The following is a 20,301-nucleotide window of genomic DNA, read 5'->3' as shown; positions in this document are numbered from 1 at the left end:
CAGTACTGTCTACAGCAGGCCTGCTCAACTTAAGCCCCCCAGATGTTTTTGGACTACAACTCCCACAATCTCCAGCCACAGTGGCCAATAGCCAGGGATTATGGGAGTTGTAGGCCAACATCTGCAGGAGGGCCAAAGTTGAGCAGCCCTGGTCTACAGCAACTGACAGCAGCACTCCAGAGCCTGGGACAGGGGCCTTCTCCTGACCTACTTGGAGAGATTGGGGATTGAACACCACACACATTTCTCCTTCTGACATGAAAACTGGACTCTCACTTACCGAACTATTTAAGAAAGGCAGCTTCTCAGCCCAGAAGAGGAAGACAGATTTCCTGTCCAAAGTCATCACTGACAGTGCATCTGATTTTGTCAAGTTACATGGCAGCTCATAGCTCCAGATTGGGAGGCCCGATTTACCATCCACCACCAGCAACTGAAAACAGAGAATCCCAAAGTGAGCAAAGGAATGAGCTAAATGTAAAAAGACAGGGTGGCGGCCGCGGGGGGCGGCGAGAATGGGAATCAGGAGGCTACAAAAATGGACCCTCTGAATCCAGAGGTAGGAAGCACCTGATTTGCAGGTGCCAGTGCCAGTGCCAGACCACAGGAATTAGCTGTCTTTTTTCCAGCCCTGTTGATGAGGTTGTCCTTCCCAGGAGCATCTGGCTAGAATATTCTTTTGAAGACTGAGAGCCATTCTAGACGTTATGTAGAATTAAGTGGGAGAACTCTGGACTGCTCCACTTAAGGGGCTGGAGGAGCGATGTCACCTTTTCTAGTGTTCCATCACACAAAACACTCTCTGATTTTGTCAATTAGCAGAGAGCGAACTAGACTACAGCCCTACTGCTATATACTAGTTCACGTCATACAGAGGTGTTCTGTTTTTAAATGTGAGGGAACATTACCAAATATTAGCCCAGGGCTGTAAAACCTTGGCCCTCTGGCTGTTTTTCCCCATCATCCCCAGCCATAGTGGCCAATAGTCAAGGGTTATGGGAATTATAGACCAACATCTGCAGGAGGGCCAAAGCTGTACAGCCCTGTATTAATTTATGCCCTGACCTGCATTCAGAATTCCATCACCTCAGTCCATCAATCCACTTTCCATAATGTGTGGAGCCTTGCAGTCAATCACCTCTGGCCACTTGGCCTAGTTCTGCTTGAAACTAGGTTTACAGCTACCTATAGATACATGTATCTGTTATCTCGCAAAACAGTAATCAATGGGTAAAAATTAGCATGCACCCTTGGAGCACAGGTGGGCATTAGGTAGCTTAGGAGTGACTGGCAACTTCCGGGCTCGTCTGAAGTAGCTTGTCAAGACTTTGGACTTGCTTCACCCTCCTTTTCCTTCTAGTCAACACTACAAATTTGATTGGCTTGCCCAATGGGGGTGTGGCTGTACTACATGTGTTCTCGTTCTCTCTCTCTCTCTCTCTCTCTCTCTCTCTCTCTCTCTCTCTCTCTCTCTCTCACACACACACACACACACACACACACCTCGGAGGTAATTTCCGGCCACCTAGGAACCGTGGATTATAACCATTTGTTTAACCACATATACCAAGGTCAGGTCTCCCTTGCCCAACCGCAGATGCGTGTGACGAGGTCCACCTAAATACACTTGGGTTCTTTTGTGTTTTGTTTTGGTATATATGAACCCAGTCACACATCTTTTTCTGGGTTCTGTGATTGGCTCGAAGTCCCAAGCCACCATTTTTTGTGACTGACTCTTCCTCCCCAAGCATGCGGGTAGTTCCCAAAGCTCTGGCAAAGTAAAAAAGCATAGCTCCCAGAAACGATAAGTCTGCCCACTACTGCCTCAGAGTGCTAGTAAATGAACCTTTTTCATGATGCTGTTTCCACTTTGTGCCTGAAGCATGAAGTCCAGGATTTGATCATCATTGAAGTAGCCAGGGGAAGGCTGGCTGTAAAGAGAAAGCAACAATCAGAACCAAGGAGAGACAACGGAGGCATTCAAAATGAACACATCCACACCTTGGCGGAAACCTTCCTTTCACCGGCACTCATCTGCATTCCTACAAACCCAGGCTTTGCCAAAAGAGATCAGACTGCTCATCCATCAAGGATGCTATCTTGGCATGGGCAAGGACCATTTGTTGACGCATGGAAGGAAGAATAAAAGAAAATGGAGCACAATGCTCCAAAACCAATTATTCATCGGCCATACACCATGAGGGAAAACGCTGTGCTGATGGAATTGGGTCATCACCCTGAAACATGATGTTTTATTGCCCTCATGCTTTGCATATATCTGTTTGATGAGCAATCATAACATTCCCCAGACCTTTAAAAATGCACCAGCAACTCTGGATTCAGTGACCTACACCAATATAAAATGCATCTAATCATGTGGGCTCTGCAGATCTTTAGTAATGATTGTAATGTGTGGCTCACTGTGCGGTATGGCTCACAGGGCTGATTCGTACATGCGTATTAATCCCCTGACACCTCACTGCCAAATATGTGAACTGTCCCCATTGAAAGAGTACTGTGTTTGAGAGTATCTGAAAGCTCCGCCTTGGCATTTGTGGCAATGGCTGCTTCACACATGCACGTTATCATGATGCACATGCGCAAGCTCACCCATAGCCTGGGCAACCAGGAGGATTTGTCTGCAAGGGAACTTCCTGTACTCTGTGGACCTGGAAGCAGAAAGCTCCTTACATCTTGCCAACACTGGGAGGCTGGCAGTCTACACGCTGTGATACACAACAGTCCTACTACCACCATCCTACAGTATATATCAGGGGTGCGCACGTGTGGGTCCCATCACCCTCAGCCACAATGGGATGCATTCACTGACTTCAAAGCGTTTGTGATTTTGTAAACCTCTTGTGTTCTGCATCCCCATTTGTTTTTTTATGTATACTTATTCTGAAGTCAAGGAGTGGGTCCAAAGCAAATTAAAAGTATCACTATGAATGCTAAACATTTTGATCTAAAAATAAATCCAGCTGTCAATGTGATGACGTGGCTAGGGATGTGCAACCCCCCGAACCGGTCCGGTCTGGCACGGGGGGGGGGGGCTGTAGCTTTAAGGGCAGGGGGGTAGTACTTACCCCCCCCCGCCGCCGCTCTTCCCCCTCTGGTGCTGTATTATTTTCCAAAGTTTCTGGGCCAGCAGCGTTCCTCCCTCCGCATATGTCACACGTTGATGTACTACCCCCCGCCCTTAAAGCTACAGCCCCCCTCCGTGCCGAACCGCCGGACCGGCTCGGAACCAGACCGGTTCGGAGGCCCCCAGCATGGCCTCCGAACCGGTTCGGGCACATCCCTAGACATGTGGCGTATGCAGAGTGCACACGCGCGCCGGAACGGGCGCATGCGTGCTCTTTACATCGGCTCTTGCGGGCTAACGACGGGGGCAGGGGCGGCAGGGAGCAACGCTGCCGCCCCAGAAACTTTGGAAAATAACACAGCGCTGGAGGGGGAAGAGCGGCGGGGGGCGGGGGTAAGTACTACCCCCCCCCGCCCTTATAGCTACAGCCCCCCTCCGTGCCGAACCGCCGGACAGGCTCGGAACCGGACCGGTTCAGAGGCCTCCAGCATGGCCTCCGAACCGGTTCGGGCACATCCCTAGACGTGTCTCCAAGATGCTCCGGTGTGAACTTTTGCAAAGAGGTGAATTGTCTTCCATAGCTGTGAAACCAGCCATGAAGCCCATCGCTTTTGTCTTAGGGTCTTAGAATAGAGATAATGGGGTAAAGAGGATGTCCTCGATTCATCTTACTTTTGGAGTATGTGACAAATATATAGGAACATAGAAAGCTGCCGTATACAGCTTATGCCTTGTGTTGTGAGCTGCCCAGAGAACAATGTGTTATGGAATGGCTAACAAAGTTTATTAATATTAATTGTTAATTTATTATTCTGAGTCATATAATTGGTTCCAGGCAGGATTCTCTCCCAGCCCTACCTGGAGATGCCAGGGACCTTCTGCATGCAAGCAGATGCTCTATTATTATTATTATTTTATTTTACATTTATATCCCGCTAGGGATATAACTAGGACCGGGGGGACCCGAGTTCAAATCCCCATTCAGCCATGAAACTAGCTGGGTGACTCTGGGCCAGTCACTTCTTTCTCGGCCTAACCTACTTCACTGGGTTGTTGTGAAAGAGAAACTTAAGTATGTAGTACACCGCTCTGGGCTCCTTGGAGGAAGAGCGGGATATAAATGTAAAATAACAACAACAACAACCCCGCCCAACGAAAGCAAAACAAAAGAAAGCAAGAAAAGTCCTGGCCACCTGTCAATGTCTTGTTGCTTTAGAGTCCAGCGAGGCTTCAAGTCCTGTCCCTGCAGTAAGGTCAGACCACTCTCAGTAGTGATAAGGAGGTCACTGCAATTGCCATCCGGAGACTTTACTGCCTGCAGGAACTTAACACCACCTCTGGGGGAGGAAGAGAACAATTATTTCGTCTCAGGCCAATTAAAGCGGCTTCAGCCCAGGTCAAACCTGACATGGCAAGTGCTAGAGAGCAGTTTCTAAGGAATTCCCCCAGGTGCATTCTTATGTTATACTGCTGGAATGCACTTATACTGGTCTGGGTCTCATCCAGGATTCAAGTCAGCCTCAGACAGAGAATGTAAGGAAAGGATCCACTTGGGAAGCTCTCCAGCAATGCCCCCCAAATTTGCAGATCCTTCCATTTTTGATCCTTTTTTAGGGTATGTATGTATGTATGTATTTTATATACCGCCTAACTCCAAAGGCTCTATGCGATTCACAAAAGTTTTTAACAAAAAAGAGCCACAAAATGGCTCAGCACTACAAAACGGCAGCAGGAAATGACAGCAAAAGTCATTTCCGGTCACTCAAGAACTGCAGATAGGCGAAAACAACCCTATCTTTGCTCCGCGAAAAAAGAAACTGGGTCCCTATGAACCAAGCACAGATACATGAAACCGCAGGTGCCAAGACCGTGGATAACGGGACCGTGAGTAATGAGGGCCACCTGTATTTTCCTTTCAGTAAGACTAGGGGATTTTTAGGGGGTATTTTACATGTCCTTCAGTTGAAGGATTTCTTCCTTTAAGTTTGTTCTCTAATGCTAAAACCATGGATCTGAATAGAAAATCTGTCTGCCCTGTCAGGTTTCAGTTGGTCCCATTTGCACTGCCATATCTTCTATATCAATACAGCCTTGCTTAAGTTAAACACTCAGTATAATAGATATTGTCAATTAGTAGTTTGTTTGCAGTCACACTGCAGCATGGATTTGGTAGTCTAGAAGATTATACAGAGAGATCGTATGTATCAACACAAGAATCAAGATGCAGTGTGACTGTGAACAAAACAGTCTTGTGTGAAACTATGTAGCATCTGCACAGTCAGTGCATTGCTGAGGATCTGACAGAAACAAGGTGGACTCAGAAGTGTGCCTGCAGTACAAAATCACATATCCACATTAGCAAATTCAGCACACATTCAGAAGAACCTGGCAAACATTTGACTAAAAAAGTAAAGCAAAGGAATAGCATGCAAGATTCTTCTGCCACATATTCTGAATCAGACAGCCAAGAACAACAGACTGTGAGTTCAAGTAGAAAATGCTTCTTAGCTTTGCATAATTACAATCATTCAGAACAAAACAAAATCCACACAGGTCGGCAAGCTCTGATTTGAACAGTGGCTAGCTGACTTAAGTCTACCTGCAACAAGGGAACAAGTGTTTATAATAATTCTGGTTGTGTAGATAGTGGGAGAAATATGGGGACATTTAGCAAATAAGATTAGATGCGTATATGTATTTGTGTGTGTGTGTGTGTGTTTTTATAACAAGAGAAGGTTCATATAACCCCTTCTTCTGTCCTTCCAAAGGCATGTAAAAACTGTCTTTTGTTTCAGAAGGCCTTGATATTTGTTTAACTATTGGTATGTTCTTTGCTTTAATTCCATTTTTTAATGCTTTTGTCTGATTTTTAAAATAAAAATCTTTTTTAACACTTAAAAAAAATCAAGCTGTGGGTGACCTTTGACTTGAGGCAAGGCATTTTAAATACAAAACATTCACAACAGGCGCACATGTAGCTAGAGAGTCTGTCATCATCTCCCTGTGTGATGTATTTCATGGCCCACTGAGCTAAGACAGAGAAAACCAACGTACATCACAGTGGAGCAGGAGCTGTTTCTCACCTGTAAATGTCAATGAGCTCTGACAAATTGACTGATCTGCGCTTCTCCCACTCTGGCTCTTCTCGCTGCAGCACAGGTGGGAAGGTGTCGCGGTTTCTGGCTTGAGCGAAGATATCCCGCAGGGCAACTGCTTGGACATTACCTAGGCAACAGAGAGGAGCAAAGACTCAAAGTCTGGGGCACTTGAACAATCAGCCTCGACTAAACAGATATGAGGCTGGAAGGGGGCTAGAAATGGTGCATGCACAAGGGCCACTGAAGGAAAATCCCAGAAATGGTGCATGCACAAGGGCCACTGAAGAGAAATCCCAGAAATGGTGAATGCACAAGGGCCACTGAAGAGAATTCCCAGCTCCTCTGCTTCTGGGAGGGCTATTCCACATCATCAGTCAAAACATGTCCCAGCTATATTTGTGCCCTTGTGTGGTAATCCTGCAGGCCCCATTTCAGTGGGTTCTGTTGTCTCTCTGGTCATACCCTTCACATCTGGTCCCGATGGGGCTGTTGCTCGGTGGCAAAGCATCTGCTTTGCATGCAGAAGGTTGCAGGTCCACTCCCTGACATCTCCAGGTAGGGCTGGGAGAGACTGCTACCTGAAACCTTAGATTGCTGCTGCCAGTCAGTGCAGACAATACTGATCTAGATGGACCAAGGATCTGACTCAGCATAAGGCAGCTTCCTATGTTGCAGTGTCCTCAAGGCTCTCCACAAACAGCCGAACCCGAAGAGTGCTCAGCAGCACACACAGGGCCTGTCTGCCCCAGAAGCTAAAGCATGAGCCAACTGCTTCTGCAAAATACATATGGAGGCAGAGCTGTGTTGCTGATTTCATCCTTTTAAAAATACAACCTAGTGAGACGTGCAACTTCACAAAGGAGAGGAATTAATTTTTTAAAAAAAATACAAGGAAACTAAACGAAAAATAAAAGAAATAGGTTTAGATGCAACTGTGCATCTTCTAGACCAGTCCCACCCTAGATCCTACTCCTTGTTGACATTACCTTGGTTCCACTTTTGGCACCATCCCTAAGCTAGATATCTTGGGGGCTGGGCCTATAGAACCCCAGATTTCAGGTCGGCTCCTGCCTTCTGAGATCCTGCCAGAGAGTCCTGGGTCCAGTTCACCCTTTTTCAAGCGCCAAAGTGCATACGAAACAAGATCAGCAACTAGAAATGACAGGGCATCTTACCAAAGCCAAACAGAATGTAGACTGCTCCATGGCTGGTGATGTGAGCCTGTGGGCCAATGGGTTTTCCTTTTCTGTTGATGGTGTATTTCACAGGCCCTCCCACAGGGCTTCCAGTTTTACCTGATACCAGAATGAAGCATACGTCTCGCTATATAGGAGAAAGCAGGTTTGTTATTTTTTATTATTATTACAAATATGTATATATCATTTTTCAATTCGTATATTCAATAGTATATTAAATGTAAAGGTTCTCAAATTTAAAGGTTTACATGGAAAAAGAAATAAGATGGGACCCTGTCCTCCAAAAGACTCATAGTCTAAAAAGAAACCTAAGATACTCCAGCAGTAACAACCACTGGAAAGATGCTATGCTGGGGTTGGGTAGGAAAAGCTATACAGAACTCTGGGAGTGGATCTCCACACATAAAAACGTCTCATCCTACTGGGCAATATAACACCATTCCTCATCCACAAAATAATGCCCAACTTGTGATGCAGAAGCCTCCAAGTTCTTTGTTCATAGCTGGTGATCTGCATCTTGTTCCTTGCAAAATGGGGCCTCTGCCTTAAAACTCTTTTGTTAGCCAAACTGCTAACAGTGGGGCTGGGGTAAGGGAGAAGAAAGAATATCAGCCTCAAGCCATACATGACATTCTTGGAAAATTATAGCGACTTGTCAGTTGCTTAAAAGGTGTTTATTCCATTCTGTGTTCCTGGCTCAGTAAAGAAATCTTACATACAGTGGGCAGGAAAAAGCACATATCTGGAAGGCTATTTGCTAGCCATCCACAAGACACAATTCAGATCATGTTCTCCACCTCACCCCCAGGTATGTGGGGCAGAGGTATTATGTCTCATACCTCTGTCTTGGCCAGGATCACCAAATCGTTGACCCTATCCCCATCCACATCTGGCACAGTCACAGCTGGAGCAGCCAAGGTGCCACTAGGCAGAAGGTGGGATGAGTCGAATTTCCAAATGGGCTTTCCTGCAGGATGACAGACCATGATTCCAGTGTTAGCAGAAGGCAGAATTAGCAAGAAACTACAGGAGATTTGGGGAAAGGGGTGCAGATTGCCCCTCCCCCCAAAGTCATTGCTTGACAAAAACCTCAACCAAGAGCACACAAAGGTTACTGGACTCACTCTAAAGACAGACACAGAATAGCAAGGGGGCCCACAGCTCTCTTTTTATGTGAATGTCTCCAGCATATCAGCAAATTGACCCCAGATATGTCATTCTTCCTCTTCCCCACTCACTTGCCTGTCCAGTTTCTATTTTCTCAGCTTGGCCTTCAACGCTTTGGCAGATTGGTGTATTATTTTAAATTGTTATGGATTGATTGTTAATTTTGTTTGTTTTATCGGTTGTTAACTGCCCAGAGCTACTAGTATTAAAATCTAACAAAGTATAAACAGTATAAAAATCTAACAAAGACAGTATAAAAATCTAACAAAGAAACAAATATTGCTAGTACTTCTCTCTTCCTCTTCCTCTGGCTGGGAAACAAAGTGCCCCACAGCTGAGTGTCTGTGCTGGATGTGGGGGACCAACACTGTGGGGCACAGCATTTTCAAACTGGAAGGGGAAAGGGAGGTGGATGCCACAGTGGCAACTGGGCAAGCGAATGGGTGGCATCAAGAACGACACATCAGAGCTTGATCTGCTGGTCGTTAGAGAGACAACTGTAAATATCTAAAGAGAAAACACGAGCCCTTTCTCACGATCAGTGAGAAAGGGCTCCGATCTGCATGGGGAGGAAGCCTTAAAATGCTTACCTCCCAGGCAGACGACTGAGGGCTCTTTCCAGGGTGGGCGGATTGCCTACCCAGACAATTGCCAACTACTGCTGGCAGCATGGATAGGATTGAGAGGAGAGCTGGTCTTGTGGCAGCAAGCATGACTTGTCCTCTTAGCTAAGCAGGGTCTGCACTGGTTGCCTATGAATGGGAGACTAGAAGTGTGAACACTGTGAGATATTCCACGTAGGGGATCGAGCCACTCTGGGAAGAGCAGAAGGTTTCAAGTTCCCTCTCTGGCTTCTCCAAGATAGGACAAGATTTTTTTAATTGAACCAACAAACAACCAAAGCATACAGTACGTTACCAAAGCACAATTATATACAGTACAAAATGGTTGTTTGTACATCATATATCTACAAAGTTTTACAAACGAGGATTTGGTAACCCACAGAGTTATAAAGTATATGCAGGCAGTACCGTAACTCGGGCTGAGGGGGGATTACAAGGCACATCAGGTAATGGGGGGGGGGGTTATGTCCAACGTCCATTTCCACAATTTGTCCCATTGCTGTTTAGAAGAGATACACTTGTCTTTTTGCATAGGGCTGAAAGAGATTCCTGCCTGCAACCTTGGAGAAGCCGCTGCCAGTCTGTGAAGACAATACTGAGCTAGATGGACCAATGGTCTGACTCAGTACATGGCAGCTTCCTATGTTCCTATGGAGGGCTGGGGACTGGGATGCATCTTCCCAGCCCCTGGAACTCCAATAGTGCACTGCACAAGAGCGCGATGCATTACAGGGATCCTCCTGCCACTGGCCGGGTAGATGCCACACTGAGCCACACAGCACCAAGCTATAAGCAGTAAGCCCGGTTTCAGGGGCCCCTGGCACCCAAAACCCGGGCTAAGTGGGGGGCTCCCCAAGTGGGTTTGCTACCAGCGGCTCACACATGCTGGCAAACAGGGCTAGGCTTCCTTAGCCCGGTTTTGCCTGCACGTGTGAATATCCCCGAAATGTTTTTAACTTTTTAAATAGGTTTGTATTTTTTCTTACATTCCAATTTAATATTTGTATTGTTTTAACAAATAGTTTTGTACTGTTTTCTAAATGTATTATAAACCACCTTGGGATTATTTTAATGAAAGGCGGTATATACATCTAACAATATATAAATAAATATATCACGTTCATAGGGCTGTGAGCTCCCTGTCTATATTGCAGTGGTTCTCAAACTTGGGCCCCAGGGGGTGTTGGACTACAACTCCCATCATCCCCAGCCACAACTGTAGTGCAACCTCATCTGGGAACCCAAGTCTGAGAATCTCCGCTATATCGCATTAGTCTCAAAGCCTTTTCTGCCTCATGTTTGGATGCGCCATCTCTGCCAAGTAGTTTGGCATTCTAGATGTCTTATTTCAGTACATAAAATGCCCAGTTCTGAAACTGAAGCCAAGATTCTTTTTGGTGTTCACTGCGGAAGAGAGCATCAGTTTCTGCTAAAGGTGACATATGAAGCCACCCTTGGCAGAGAATTGGGGGAGAGAAGGTTTCCCTGAAGTGATGACTGGCCAAGATTCTTGGACTGCAAGGCCAGGTGAGAACATAGTAGGAGAAGGAGAAGTCATACCACAGCCATGAGTATTTCACTGACAATGTGTATCCCAGAGAGGTGCATAGTATACATTTTGCCTCTGAGTTTCAGCCATGGATAACATGATCTCCCTACTTCATATGCCTTATTTTTACAGAACGAGTATCCAATGAAGCTCTGATCATGTATTTTCATCATTTAGGTGAATAAGGTTTAACGTGTGACAAGTTGGATATTATTTCTTACAATGGCTGCTTCTAGGAGTGCACAACTTTGGCTCTCCAGCAATTGCTGGATCACAGTTCCGATAATCCCCAGCCACAGTGGACAATAGTCAGGAGTGATGGGAGGGCTGAAGATGTGCAGCCCTGAAGATAATGCGTCGGTCATCTCCAGGAACATTGCTAGCTGCTTAAAAGATCCGGGCCCCAGACCCACAGCCCCCCTTTGATAGTTATACTCAATCATATCTGCCACCAGAAAAAATTACAGATGTGTTTTAAAGTCTCTAATATTATAATACAGCAGCTATGAAGGTGGAAGCAGCAGGGAGCGAGGTGAGGCTAGGGGCTCCCTCCCACCCTCTGTGCAGATACTGCTGCACTTGCTTTCTGGAGGAGGTCATGGAGGATGGAGGTGGCTGATGAGATATGAGGATCTGAGCCATTCACCCTGAGCCATGGGCCCTTCCTTAATGCCATCCATTGTCATCTCCAGTATAACCCTTAATGCAGGGTTTCTTAACCTTGGGCCCCCAGATGGGGATTCTGGGAGTTGTAGTCCAACAACATCTGGGGGCCCAAGGTTAAGAAACCCTGCCTTGATGCATTTTTAAACAAATTGTGGCATGCACACAGCATTAGTGGTGCTGGCCCACAACAACATAACAAAGCATTGTGGCTCTGCTAGCTCTGGTGACCAGTTTACTTCTGAGCTTATTCATTCCCACTTGCTCCTACCTGAAGAGGCACTCAGCAGGCCAAGGAACTTAGAGATCCCAGTAATGAGGCAGGCAGGCTCCGCTGTAGAAACAAGGTTCAGACCCTTGCACTGCACACTCTGAATCTCCTCTTCCAGATGAGCGGACCACAAGTCGCTGCCATTAATACCTGAAAGGGCAATCATGGTTTCCCACGGCTTGGAGACACCTAGAAGCACACAAAAGCAGCAGTCAGATCCCTTTGCAACTCTCACTTTCAGTTGATTGCAATGGCAGGCTATTGAATTGTCTCTAGTACATGTCGCAGTATTGGGTGCTCTCCAGATTCCACACTATAACAGGGGTAAAAGGCTTCATCTTGGCAGGGTCGTATGAAAATGATCCCCAGAATCTCAAACTCCTACAACGGGAAAATACAGCTACTTCTTTGCGATGCACATGCAACATTGTAGCACTATAACGCAAAGATAAAATCCGAAAGAAGGCACTGGAAAGTGCCTTGCTGTCAGCGCAGGGACTGTGATGTCATAACACAGGATGTATGAAAGCACACTTAGCAGATCTGTAGTGACACAGTTGTAGGGTTCAATCTGGAAAGCGCCTTGGTTAGTTCAGCCCGTTGACCTTGTAATTCTAGCAGAAGAAAGACTGCAGTGCAAGAGAGACTCCTATGGAATGCAGTGTGACAGCTGTACCAAGCTGTTTCCGATTTTCCAGCATGCACACAGTCGCAAGCTGTGGCTAAGTTTTATTTGCAGCTGGTAACTACTGTGTCAATTATAGGATAATTAAGAAAACAAGCTTATACACAGGCTGGCAACCAAGGCCCAAGGGAACAGGCCCTCCTGAAAATCTCTTTCCCACATCAATAGAAATGCGATTGGCTCCAGCTCTTTCTCCTCTGCTACTTGCCTGAATTTCCCTTAGATGAGCAGCGCACTTTATGAACGTTTAAATATTTATTAAACTGAATAAACACATCAATAAAAGAGCTTAAACGTCTCTCACAGAGACCGGGATGTTTTCAGCTGAGGCACATAAACTTCTAAAGGCAAATAAAATGTCCATTCATGCACACTGTTTGCCCTGTATCAATGTCCTGGCTAAAGCCCTGTTAATCCACCTAAGAGACACTGAAGCTATTCTCACGAGCAGCAAAAACCCCAGCCCAGAATTCGCTGCATCTGAGAACCGCTGGGAGCCGCATGGCATGTGTCTGCCACAGCTACTTGCAGCTGCGGCGGGCACACTCGGGGGATAGGGGGGCTCCCAGAAGGGGACTTACATGGTACATTACTGGGGCTCTAGGGACAGGGCACGACAAAGTGGCACTCCCCTGAGCCCGACCACTGGAGCTGCCGGGCGAGCTGCAGGTGGCCTACAGGAGAGCAATCCGCCCGCCCAGGAAAAGGTAAGGGATCGTCTGCGGGGAGGGTTGGCCAGCACTGAGGAGAAGCACCCACTGCGGGGAGAGAGGCCAGTGCTGGATGTCGCGTCCTCAGGGAGAAAGGCCAGCATTCCTTTTCTTCTCTTGCCCTTGCTTTGCAACCTTTGGAACCACTTTGGAACCTAACCCCCAGATTTTCATTGTCTTGGCGTCTCATCATCCACGGTTTTGTTATCCGCAGTGATGGGCGAGAACCTAACCCCGGCGGATAATGAGGTCCAGCTGTACAGCATTAACCTGTCCACACTGTCATAATGAAAGCACAATAAAGGGATTGTTCCCTTTAGCGGGGGATGCCCTTGTTGTATTCACCACTCCCTCCCCACCACACCAAACACTTTGACATGTATGCAGCGTATAGGTTGGTATGCCCGAGTATCCTGCAAACGTATTGTATAGATTTCAAACAGAAATACAGAATTGGGGTTTTATTCTATTCAACTGGGGCAGGATGCATTTCAAAGTGCAGACTAATGTTAAATGATGAGACAGCAGAAATGCATTCAAGCCAGTGGGAAGCCTGGGTGCTCAGTTGACACACGGAGCATTTCCAAATGGCAATTACCGTATCTACCTGAATCAAAAACTAGGTTTTTTCCAAGTTACAGGTTGAGTATTGCTTGGGACCAGAAGTGCTTGGGACCAGAAGTGTTCTGATTCTGGACTTTTCCGGATTTTGGAATATTTGCATACTGTAATGAGATATCTTGGGCATGGGGTCCAAGTCTAAACATGAAAGGTTACTGTACACTGTATATTTTTAAAGAGTTTTTTTAAAGTCTCTAGTGCCAAAGCAAGTGAGCTGAGGCATTTTGTTTTTTGTTTTGTTACAAGGCGCTCAGCTGCAACAAGTCAGTGCTGCAGGCGCACGCCGTAGTGGTTTCCGGATTTTGGAGCATTCCGGATTTCGAGTGTCCAGATTAGGGATACTCAACCTGTATTTGATGTTAGAAATTATGTAGTCCTCTTCCTTTCAGGTAAATAAAGATGTAACCTGTTCTTAATATCTATTATTTAGGATGGTAGCCTTAAATTCAGGGTCATCTTACATCCTTATACAGTAAATGCAGCTTCGCTACACTTAGGCTGTGCAGCAGGGAATTCATAAGAGGGAACCATTTACAATGACATCAGGATAGTAACAGAAGGTGCCATTCATACAGCCAACGGCATTCTTCAGCTTGGCTTCTCATGATTCACAGTTACTGCACATTATATGTCTCTTTAAAAAAAACAGCACTTTGGTGGAGTGCTCAAAACTACTTAACTTTAGGCACTTCCTGCCACTGTAAAGCTGTCCACCTGGCAAAGCTCATGAAGAATGGAGGCACTCATGCACTCAAGAACACAAACATAAAGCCTTCAACAGAATATTGTGCTCACACTGGGAAACTTGGCTATGAGAGTGACATGTGTGAGTGTACCCTCATAACAACGCAAGAAAAGCCCTGCTGGATCAGGCCCAAGGCTGAGCCTAGGATTCGGAGGAGTGGTCCAGGAATGCATGCATCCCTTGCTTCTGGTTTCGGGAAGGATATGCTGAGAATTGTGTTGAACAAACCCATCACTCGTAGCATATTCTCTCCTACTTGCAATATGGAACCAGACATCTGTCCCTCATTTCAGGTCTTAGTTACAGATGTCAAATACCGTAATACAAGTAGGGTAGAATATGCTGAGACTGGTAGGTTTGTGCAGCATAGCCAATCCCAGCATATCCTTCTCAACATCAAAAGTAGAGTTCCAGCCATACCACTGAACCTCAGATTTGGCATAACACATGAAGCTACCCACAGAATGTGATAGGAGGAAAAATTAGTTAAGCAATTACAGGCCTGTCTCCAATCATCCATGGCTGGGAAAGGTGATTGAGAAAGCGATGGCCTCGCAGCTCCAGACAGTCTTGGAGGAAACTGATCATCTAGACCCATTTCAAATTGGCTTTCGGGTGGGCTATGGGTGGAGACTGCCCTAGTTGGCCTGATGGATGATCTTTAATCAGGAATTGACAGAGGAGTGTGACTCTGTTGGTCCTTTTGGATCTCTTGGTGGCTTTCGATACTATTGACCATAGTCTACTTCTGGAACGTCTGAGGGGACTGGGGGTGGGGGGCACTGCTTTGCAGTGGTTCCACTCCTATCTCACAGGCAGATTCCAGATGGTGTCTCTTGGAGACTGTTGTTCTTCAAAATCTGAACTTTCCTATGGTGTCCCTCAGGGCTCCATATTGTCTCCAATGTTGTTTAACATCTACATGAAACCGCTGAAAGAGATTATCAGGAGATTTGGTACAGGGTGTTTTCAGTATACTGATGACACCCAAATCTATTTCTCCATGTCAACATCATCAGGAGAAGGCATAACCTCACATAATGCCTGCCTGGAGGCAGTAATGGGCTGGATGAGGGATAACAAACTGAGGCTGAATCCAGATAAGACAGAGGTACTTATTGTGGCGGGTCGGAACTCGGGCTGCTGGTTCTGGATGGGGTCACGCTGCCCTGGAAGGAACAGGTACACAGTCTGGGGTTGCTTCTAGATCCGAACCTCTCCCTGGTGTCCCAGGTTGAGGCAGTGTCCAGAGGTGCTTTTTATCAGCTTCAGCTGATACACCAGCTGCGTCCATTTCTTGAGATGAACGACCTCAAAACGGTTGTACATATTCTGGTAACCTCTAGGCTGGATTACTGCAATGCACTCTATTTGGGGCTGCCTTTGTATGTAGTCCATAAACTGCAATTGATCCAGAATGCAGCAGCCAGGTTGGTCTTGGGTAATCTAGGAGAGAACATTTTACTCCTGTGTTGAAAGAACTACACTGGCTGCCGATATGTTTCTGGACAAAATACAAGGTGCTGGTTATTACCTATAAAGCCCTAAACAGCTTAGACGCTGGGTATTTAAGAGAGCATCTTCTTCACCATGACCCCCAACACATGTTAAGATCATCTGAAGAGGTTCATCTGCGGGTGCCGCCAACCCGTCTGGCGGCTACTCAGGAACGGGCCTTCTCCATTGCTGCCCCTGGACTTTGGAATGTGCTCTCTGTTGAAAGAGCCTCCTCTGCCTGGATTTATATTTTCAACTTCTGGCTGAAATTGACTTTTTCTCTCTTCTGGCTTAGCTCCCTTAATCTTTAAGGATGAACACCCCTCTGAATGGACCCTCTTAATCACTGAAAAATTAAAAGTATATGGACTGTCAATAGAATTTCTACTCCCCCAGGCTATAATAATGCCAGAGTGATCCTTAAGCAGCGTATTATCGATATGGGGCACCAGATAGATTTAGGTCGGGCATCAAGCTACAGGTGGTTTGGAGCAGTTAAAACCAGCCAACTAACTGTTTAATCTGACATATCCAACCCAGAAAAGAGCCCTGATGCTAGCCCGGATGGATGTGTTGCCCCCTGGTATTAGAGGGTAGATTTAGGAGGGTTCCTTTTTTGGAAAGATTGTGTCCATGTGAGAATGGCGATGTTGAAACAGTAGGTCATGTACTTTTGTACTGCTCATTTTATCTTGATCTGCAATCTTAGACTTATTGCCCCTCTTGTTTTTAGATATCCAAATAATTCTGAGGAGTTTTATATAAACTTATTTCTTTCTGATACATATACTGATGTCTCGCATCTGGTGGCCAAATTCTGTACAGCTGTGATTCAGACCCGCATACGGTGTGTCGGAGATGGTTAATTCAGACTCTTAATTCGTTCTGTTTTTATTTTGTTATCTTATTTCATTTTATATTTTATGTACTAGTTCTTAATTGTATATTTTATGTGTATGTTTATATATATGCATGCACTGTTATCGATGTTCACTTCTGAGGACTCTCGTATCTGGATTTGATCTGTGTGCTGATCTTCGATCGTAATAAACTGAATTGAATTGAAATAAGAGCCTCCCCATCTCTGGCAACTATTAAAAAGGCACTGAAGACACATTTATTCACCCAGGTTTTTAATTAAATTTATAGTTTTAAATTTTTTAATACTGGGTTTTAAATGTTATTAATGTTTTAAATTATTTTAATTGTTAATTGATTTGATGTTTTAAATTATTTTCATTGTAAACTGCCCAGAAACACAAGTTTGGGGCAGTATAGAAATATTATAAATAAATAAATAAATAAATAAATAAAGAAAGAAAGAAAGAAAGAAAGAAAGAAAGAAAGAAAGTGTCACTGTTCACTGCAAGCACCATAACAATCCGCCCATCCCCACAAAGTACCAGGGATACTTGCACAACCACAATGTATTTATAAAGACTAAATAAATAAGTTTATTGTTACGCCTGTAGACTAGCACACAACAGAAATCATACGCTATTGTAATAATTGATAAAGTGTATGAACATCTTATCTGGTATTCAGATTGCAGGTGCCACCAACAACACAGCCTACTTGAAAAATATGATATACCTGCAATGAAAGCTTTGTCTGGCCAGCATATGTCTGGTGCATGTGTCATAAATGGGAGGCAAATGTATATTGATTTCTTTTTTTAAAAGAAAAAGCAACTGATTGTGTGAAAAGGCCCTTGGAGAAGATTCTTTTTTTAAAAAAAGTATATGATCAAACGTACTATTAAAATAGAGCAACTGGGTCCAGTTAACTCTGTGTCAATGGAAGAGGTGAGTAGTACAGCATGATAGCATATTCTGACTGTACCCTGAAAAACATTTCTTGATTATCTATGCAGGTTTGCATGCCTACCTGACACATTAGCATTTTTCAGAGCTGTGAAGGGGAGCAGGATGTCAGGAAGCCCATCACCATTGACATCAAAAAGTTCTGGGGGAAACAGCACTCTGCCTGCAGAATAAAGTGAAAGAAGTGACTCTTCTGAGGGTTACCTCCCAACCATCCAAAGCAGGCCTGGAATGACCTAGAAATACATCCATCATTAACAGTTTGTGCTATCTATGCTGTCACCACTGTCCATGATGGTGACCGTTCAAACATCTTTCTTTAGCATTCCTGATCAAACAACTTAAGAACATAAGAACAGCCCTGCTGAATCAGGCCCAAGGCCTATCTAGTCCAGCATCCTGGCCCAACATTGGCCCAACAGATGCCTCTGAGAAGCCCACAGGCAAGAGGTGAGAGCATGCCTTCTCTCTTGCTGTTGCTCCCCTGCAACTGGTATTTAGAAGCATTTTGCCTCTGAGGCTGTGGGTGGCCTATAGCCACCAGACTAGTAGCCATTGATAGACCTTTCCTCCATGAATTTGTCTAAGCCCCTTTTAAATCCATACAAGCTAATGGCCATCACCACATCTCGTTGCAGAGAATTCCATGAATTAATTGTGATCTGTGTGAAATAGATCCTTTTCTTGGTCCTAAATTTCCTGGCCTTCAGTTTCATGGGATGACCCCTGGTTCCAGTGTTGTGAGAGAGGGAGAAAGATTTCTCTCTGTCAACTTTCTACACACCATGCATGATTTTATAGACCTCTATCATGTCTTCCGTAGTCACCTCTTTTCCAAATTTAAAACCACCAGATGCTGTAGCCTTGCCTCATAAGGAAGGTGCTCCAGGCCCCTGATCATCTTCGTTGCCCTTTTCTGCACCTTTTCCAGTTCTACAATATCCTTCTTAAGGTACAATGACCAGAACTGCACCCAGTACTCCAAATGGGGCTGCACCATAGATTTGCATATGGCATTATAATATAAGCATTTTTCATTTTCAATCCCCTTCCTAATGACGCCTAGCATGGAATTTGCCTTTTTCACAGCTACCATGCACTGAGTTGACATTTTCAATGAACGGTCTACCATGAACACAAGATCTCTCTGCTGGTCAGTCACCCTCAGATCCCATCAGTGTATATGTGAAGTTGAGGTTTTCCGCCCAATATCCATCACTTCACACTTACTTACATTGTACTACATTTGCCATTTTGTCACCCACTCCCTCAGTTTGGAGAAATCTTTTTGGAGCTCCTCGCAATCTCTTTTGGGTTTCACTAACCTAAATAGCTTATTGTCATCTGCAAATCTAATCACTTCGCTGGTTACCCTTCCTTCTAGATCATTTATGAACAAGTTGAAGAGCACTGGTCCCACCAATCTCAGGGGACCCCACTTCTTACTTCCCTCCATTGTGAAAACTATCCATTTATTCCTACCCTCTGTTTCCTGTCCTTCAAACATTGACCAATCCACACATGATGTCCCCTTATTTTTCCCCTTATCCCATGACTGCTAAATTTAAAGAGCCTTTGATGGGGAACTTTGTCAAAAGCTTTTTGGAAGTCCAAGTATACTTTCTCAACCAGATCACCTTTAGCCACATGATCCCCCCAGATCCCTTTTATAAAACTGGAATTTCATTAGCTACTTTCTAGTCCTCTGGTACAGAGCCTGATTATAGGGACAAGTTACATATTTTTGTTAGGAGATTAGCAATTTAACATTTGAGTTCCTTCAGAATTCTTAGGTGTATGTTATCCGGCCCTGGCGATTTGTTAATTTTTAGTCTTTCAAGACAGTTTAGAGCATTCTCTCTTGTCACCTCAAATTGTCCCAGTTCTTCTGCCTCCAAGCCTGAGAAGCTTAGTTCAGAGCGGGTATATGATCAGTATCCTCTGTCATGAAGACAGATGCAAAGAACTCATTCAGCTTCTCAGCAATCTCCTTATCATCCTTAATAATCCCTTTCACACCCTCATCATATAAGGGGCCAAGCCCCTCCCTGGCAGGTATTCTGATATATTTAAAGAAGTTTTTATTTCTCTTGAAATTTCTAGCTACATGCTCCTCAAACTCTCTTTTGGTATCCCTTATTGTCTCCCTGCATTTCTTTTGCCAGAGACTTGAGTTAACCCCCATACACATAGCTACATTCTCAATTCATTGTTAACATACTTTGATCCCAAGTCTAAAAACTAGATATCCCCACTGCCCTGTACACATTCAAATGTTCCTTTGAATGGCTGAATGCACAACACATACTGAGTAGATGTTTAGCAAGGGTTTTTGAAATGTAATACTTGGAAGGAAATGTGGGTTGCATTTTAGCATATACATTTCTACATGAGGAAGAAAAAAGACTAATGGAGAATGTTACAAAAGAACTGGCCCAACTATTTTCAAATGAGTCATAAGAAACTACTATCAAAGGGCAATCTCTAAAGCAGAGGTATCCCAAGAACCTTTTCCTTCCCTTCTATGGTTCCAAGATATCCCTTATTTCAAAGACTCATTCTAAAACA

General features: G+C 44.9%; 1 protein-coding gene across 1 annotated transcript in view; it reads right to left on the bottom strand.

Annotated features, from left to right (window-relative positions):
• The window catches only part of FAM234B (family with sequence similarity 234 member B), a 38,604-nt gene that overhangs the window by 7,834 nt on the left and 10,469 nt on the right, over nt 1-20,301 (bottom strand). The window contains exons 3-10 of the mRNA XM_053256991.1: nt 17,798-17,896; nt 11,653-11,841; nt 8,219-8,346; nt 7,359-7,506; nt 6,169-6,310; nt 4,279-4,422; nt 1,847-1,931; nt 281-433 (exon numbers count right to left, since the gene is read on the bottom strand). Coding sequence (XP_053112966.1) covers nt 281-433; nt 1,847-1,931; nt 4,279-4,422; nt 6,169-6,310; nt 7,359-7,506; nt 8,219-8,346; nt 11,653-11,841; nt 17,798-17,896 — 1,088 coding nt within the window. The remainder of the gene's footprint in view (nt 1-280; nt 434-1,846; nt 1,932-4,278; nt 4,423-6,168; nt 6,311-7,358; nt 7,507-8,218; nt 8,347-11,652; nt 11,842-17,797; nt 17,897-20,301) is intronic.

The sequence above is a fragment of the Hemicordylus capensis genome, chromosome 5, assembly GCF_027244095.1.
Source record: "Hemicordylus capensis ecotype Gifberg chromosome 5, rHemCap1.1.pri, whole genome shotgun sequence".
NCBI lineage: Eukaryota > Metazoa > Chordata > Lepidosauria > Squamata > Cordylidae > Hemicordylus > Hemicordylus capensis.
The sequence above is the reverse complement of the archived record's forward strand: the minus strand, read 5'-3'. Positions and strand labels throughout refer to the sequence as shown.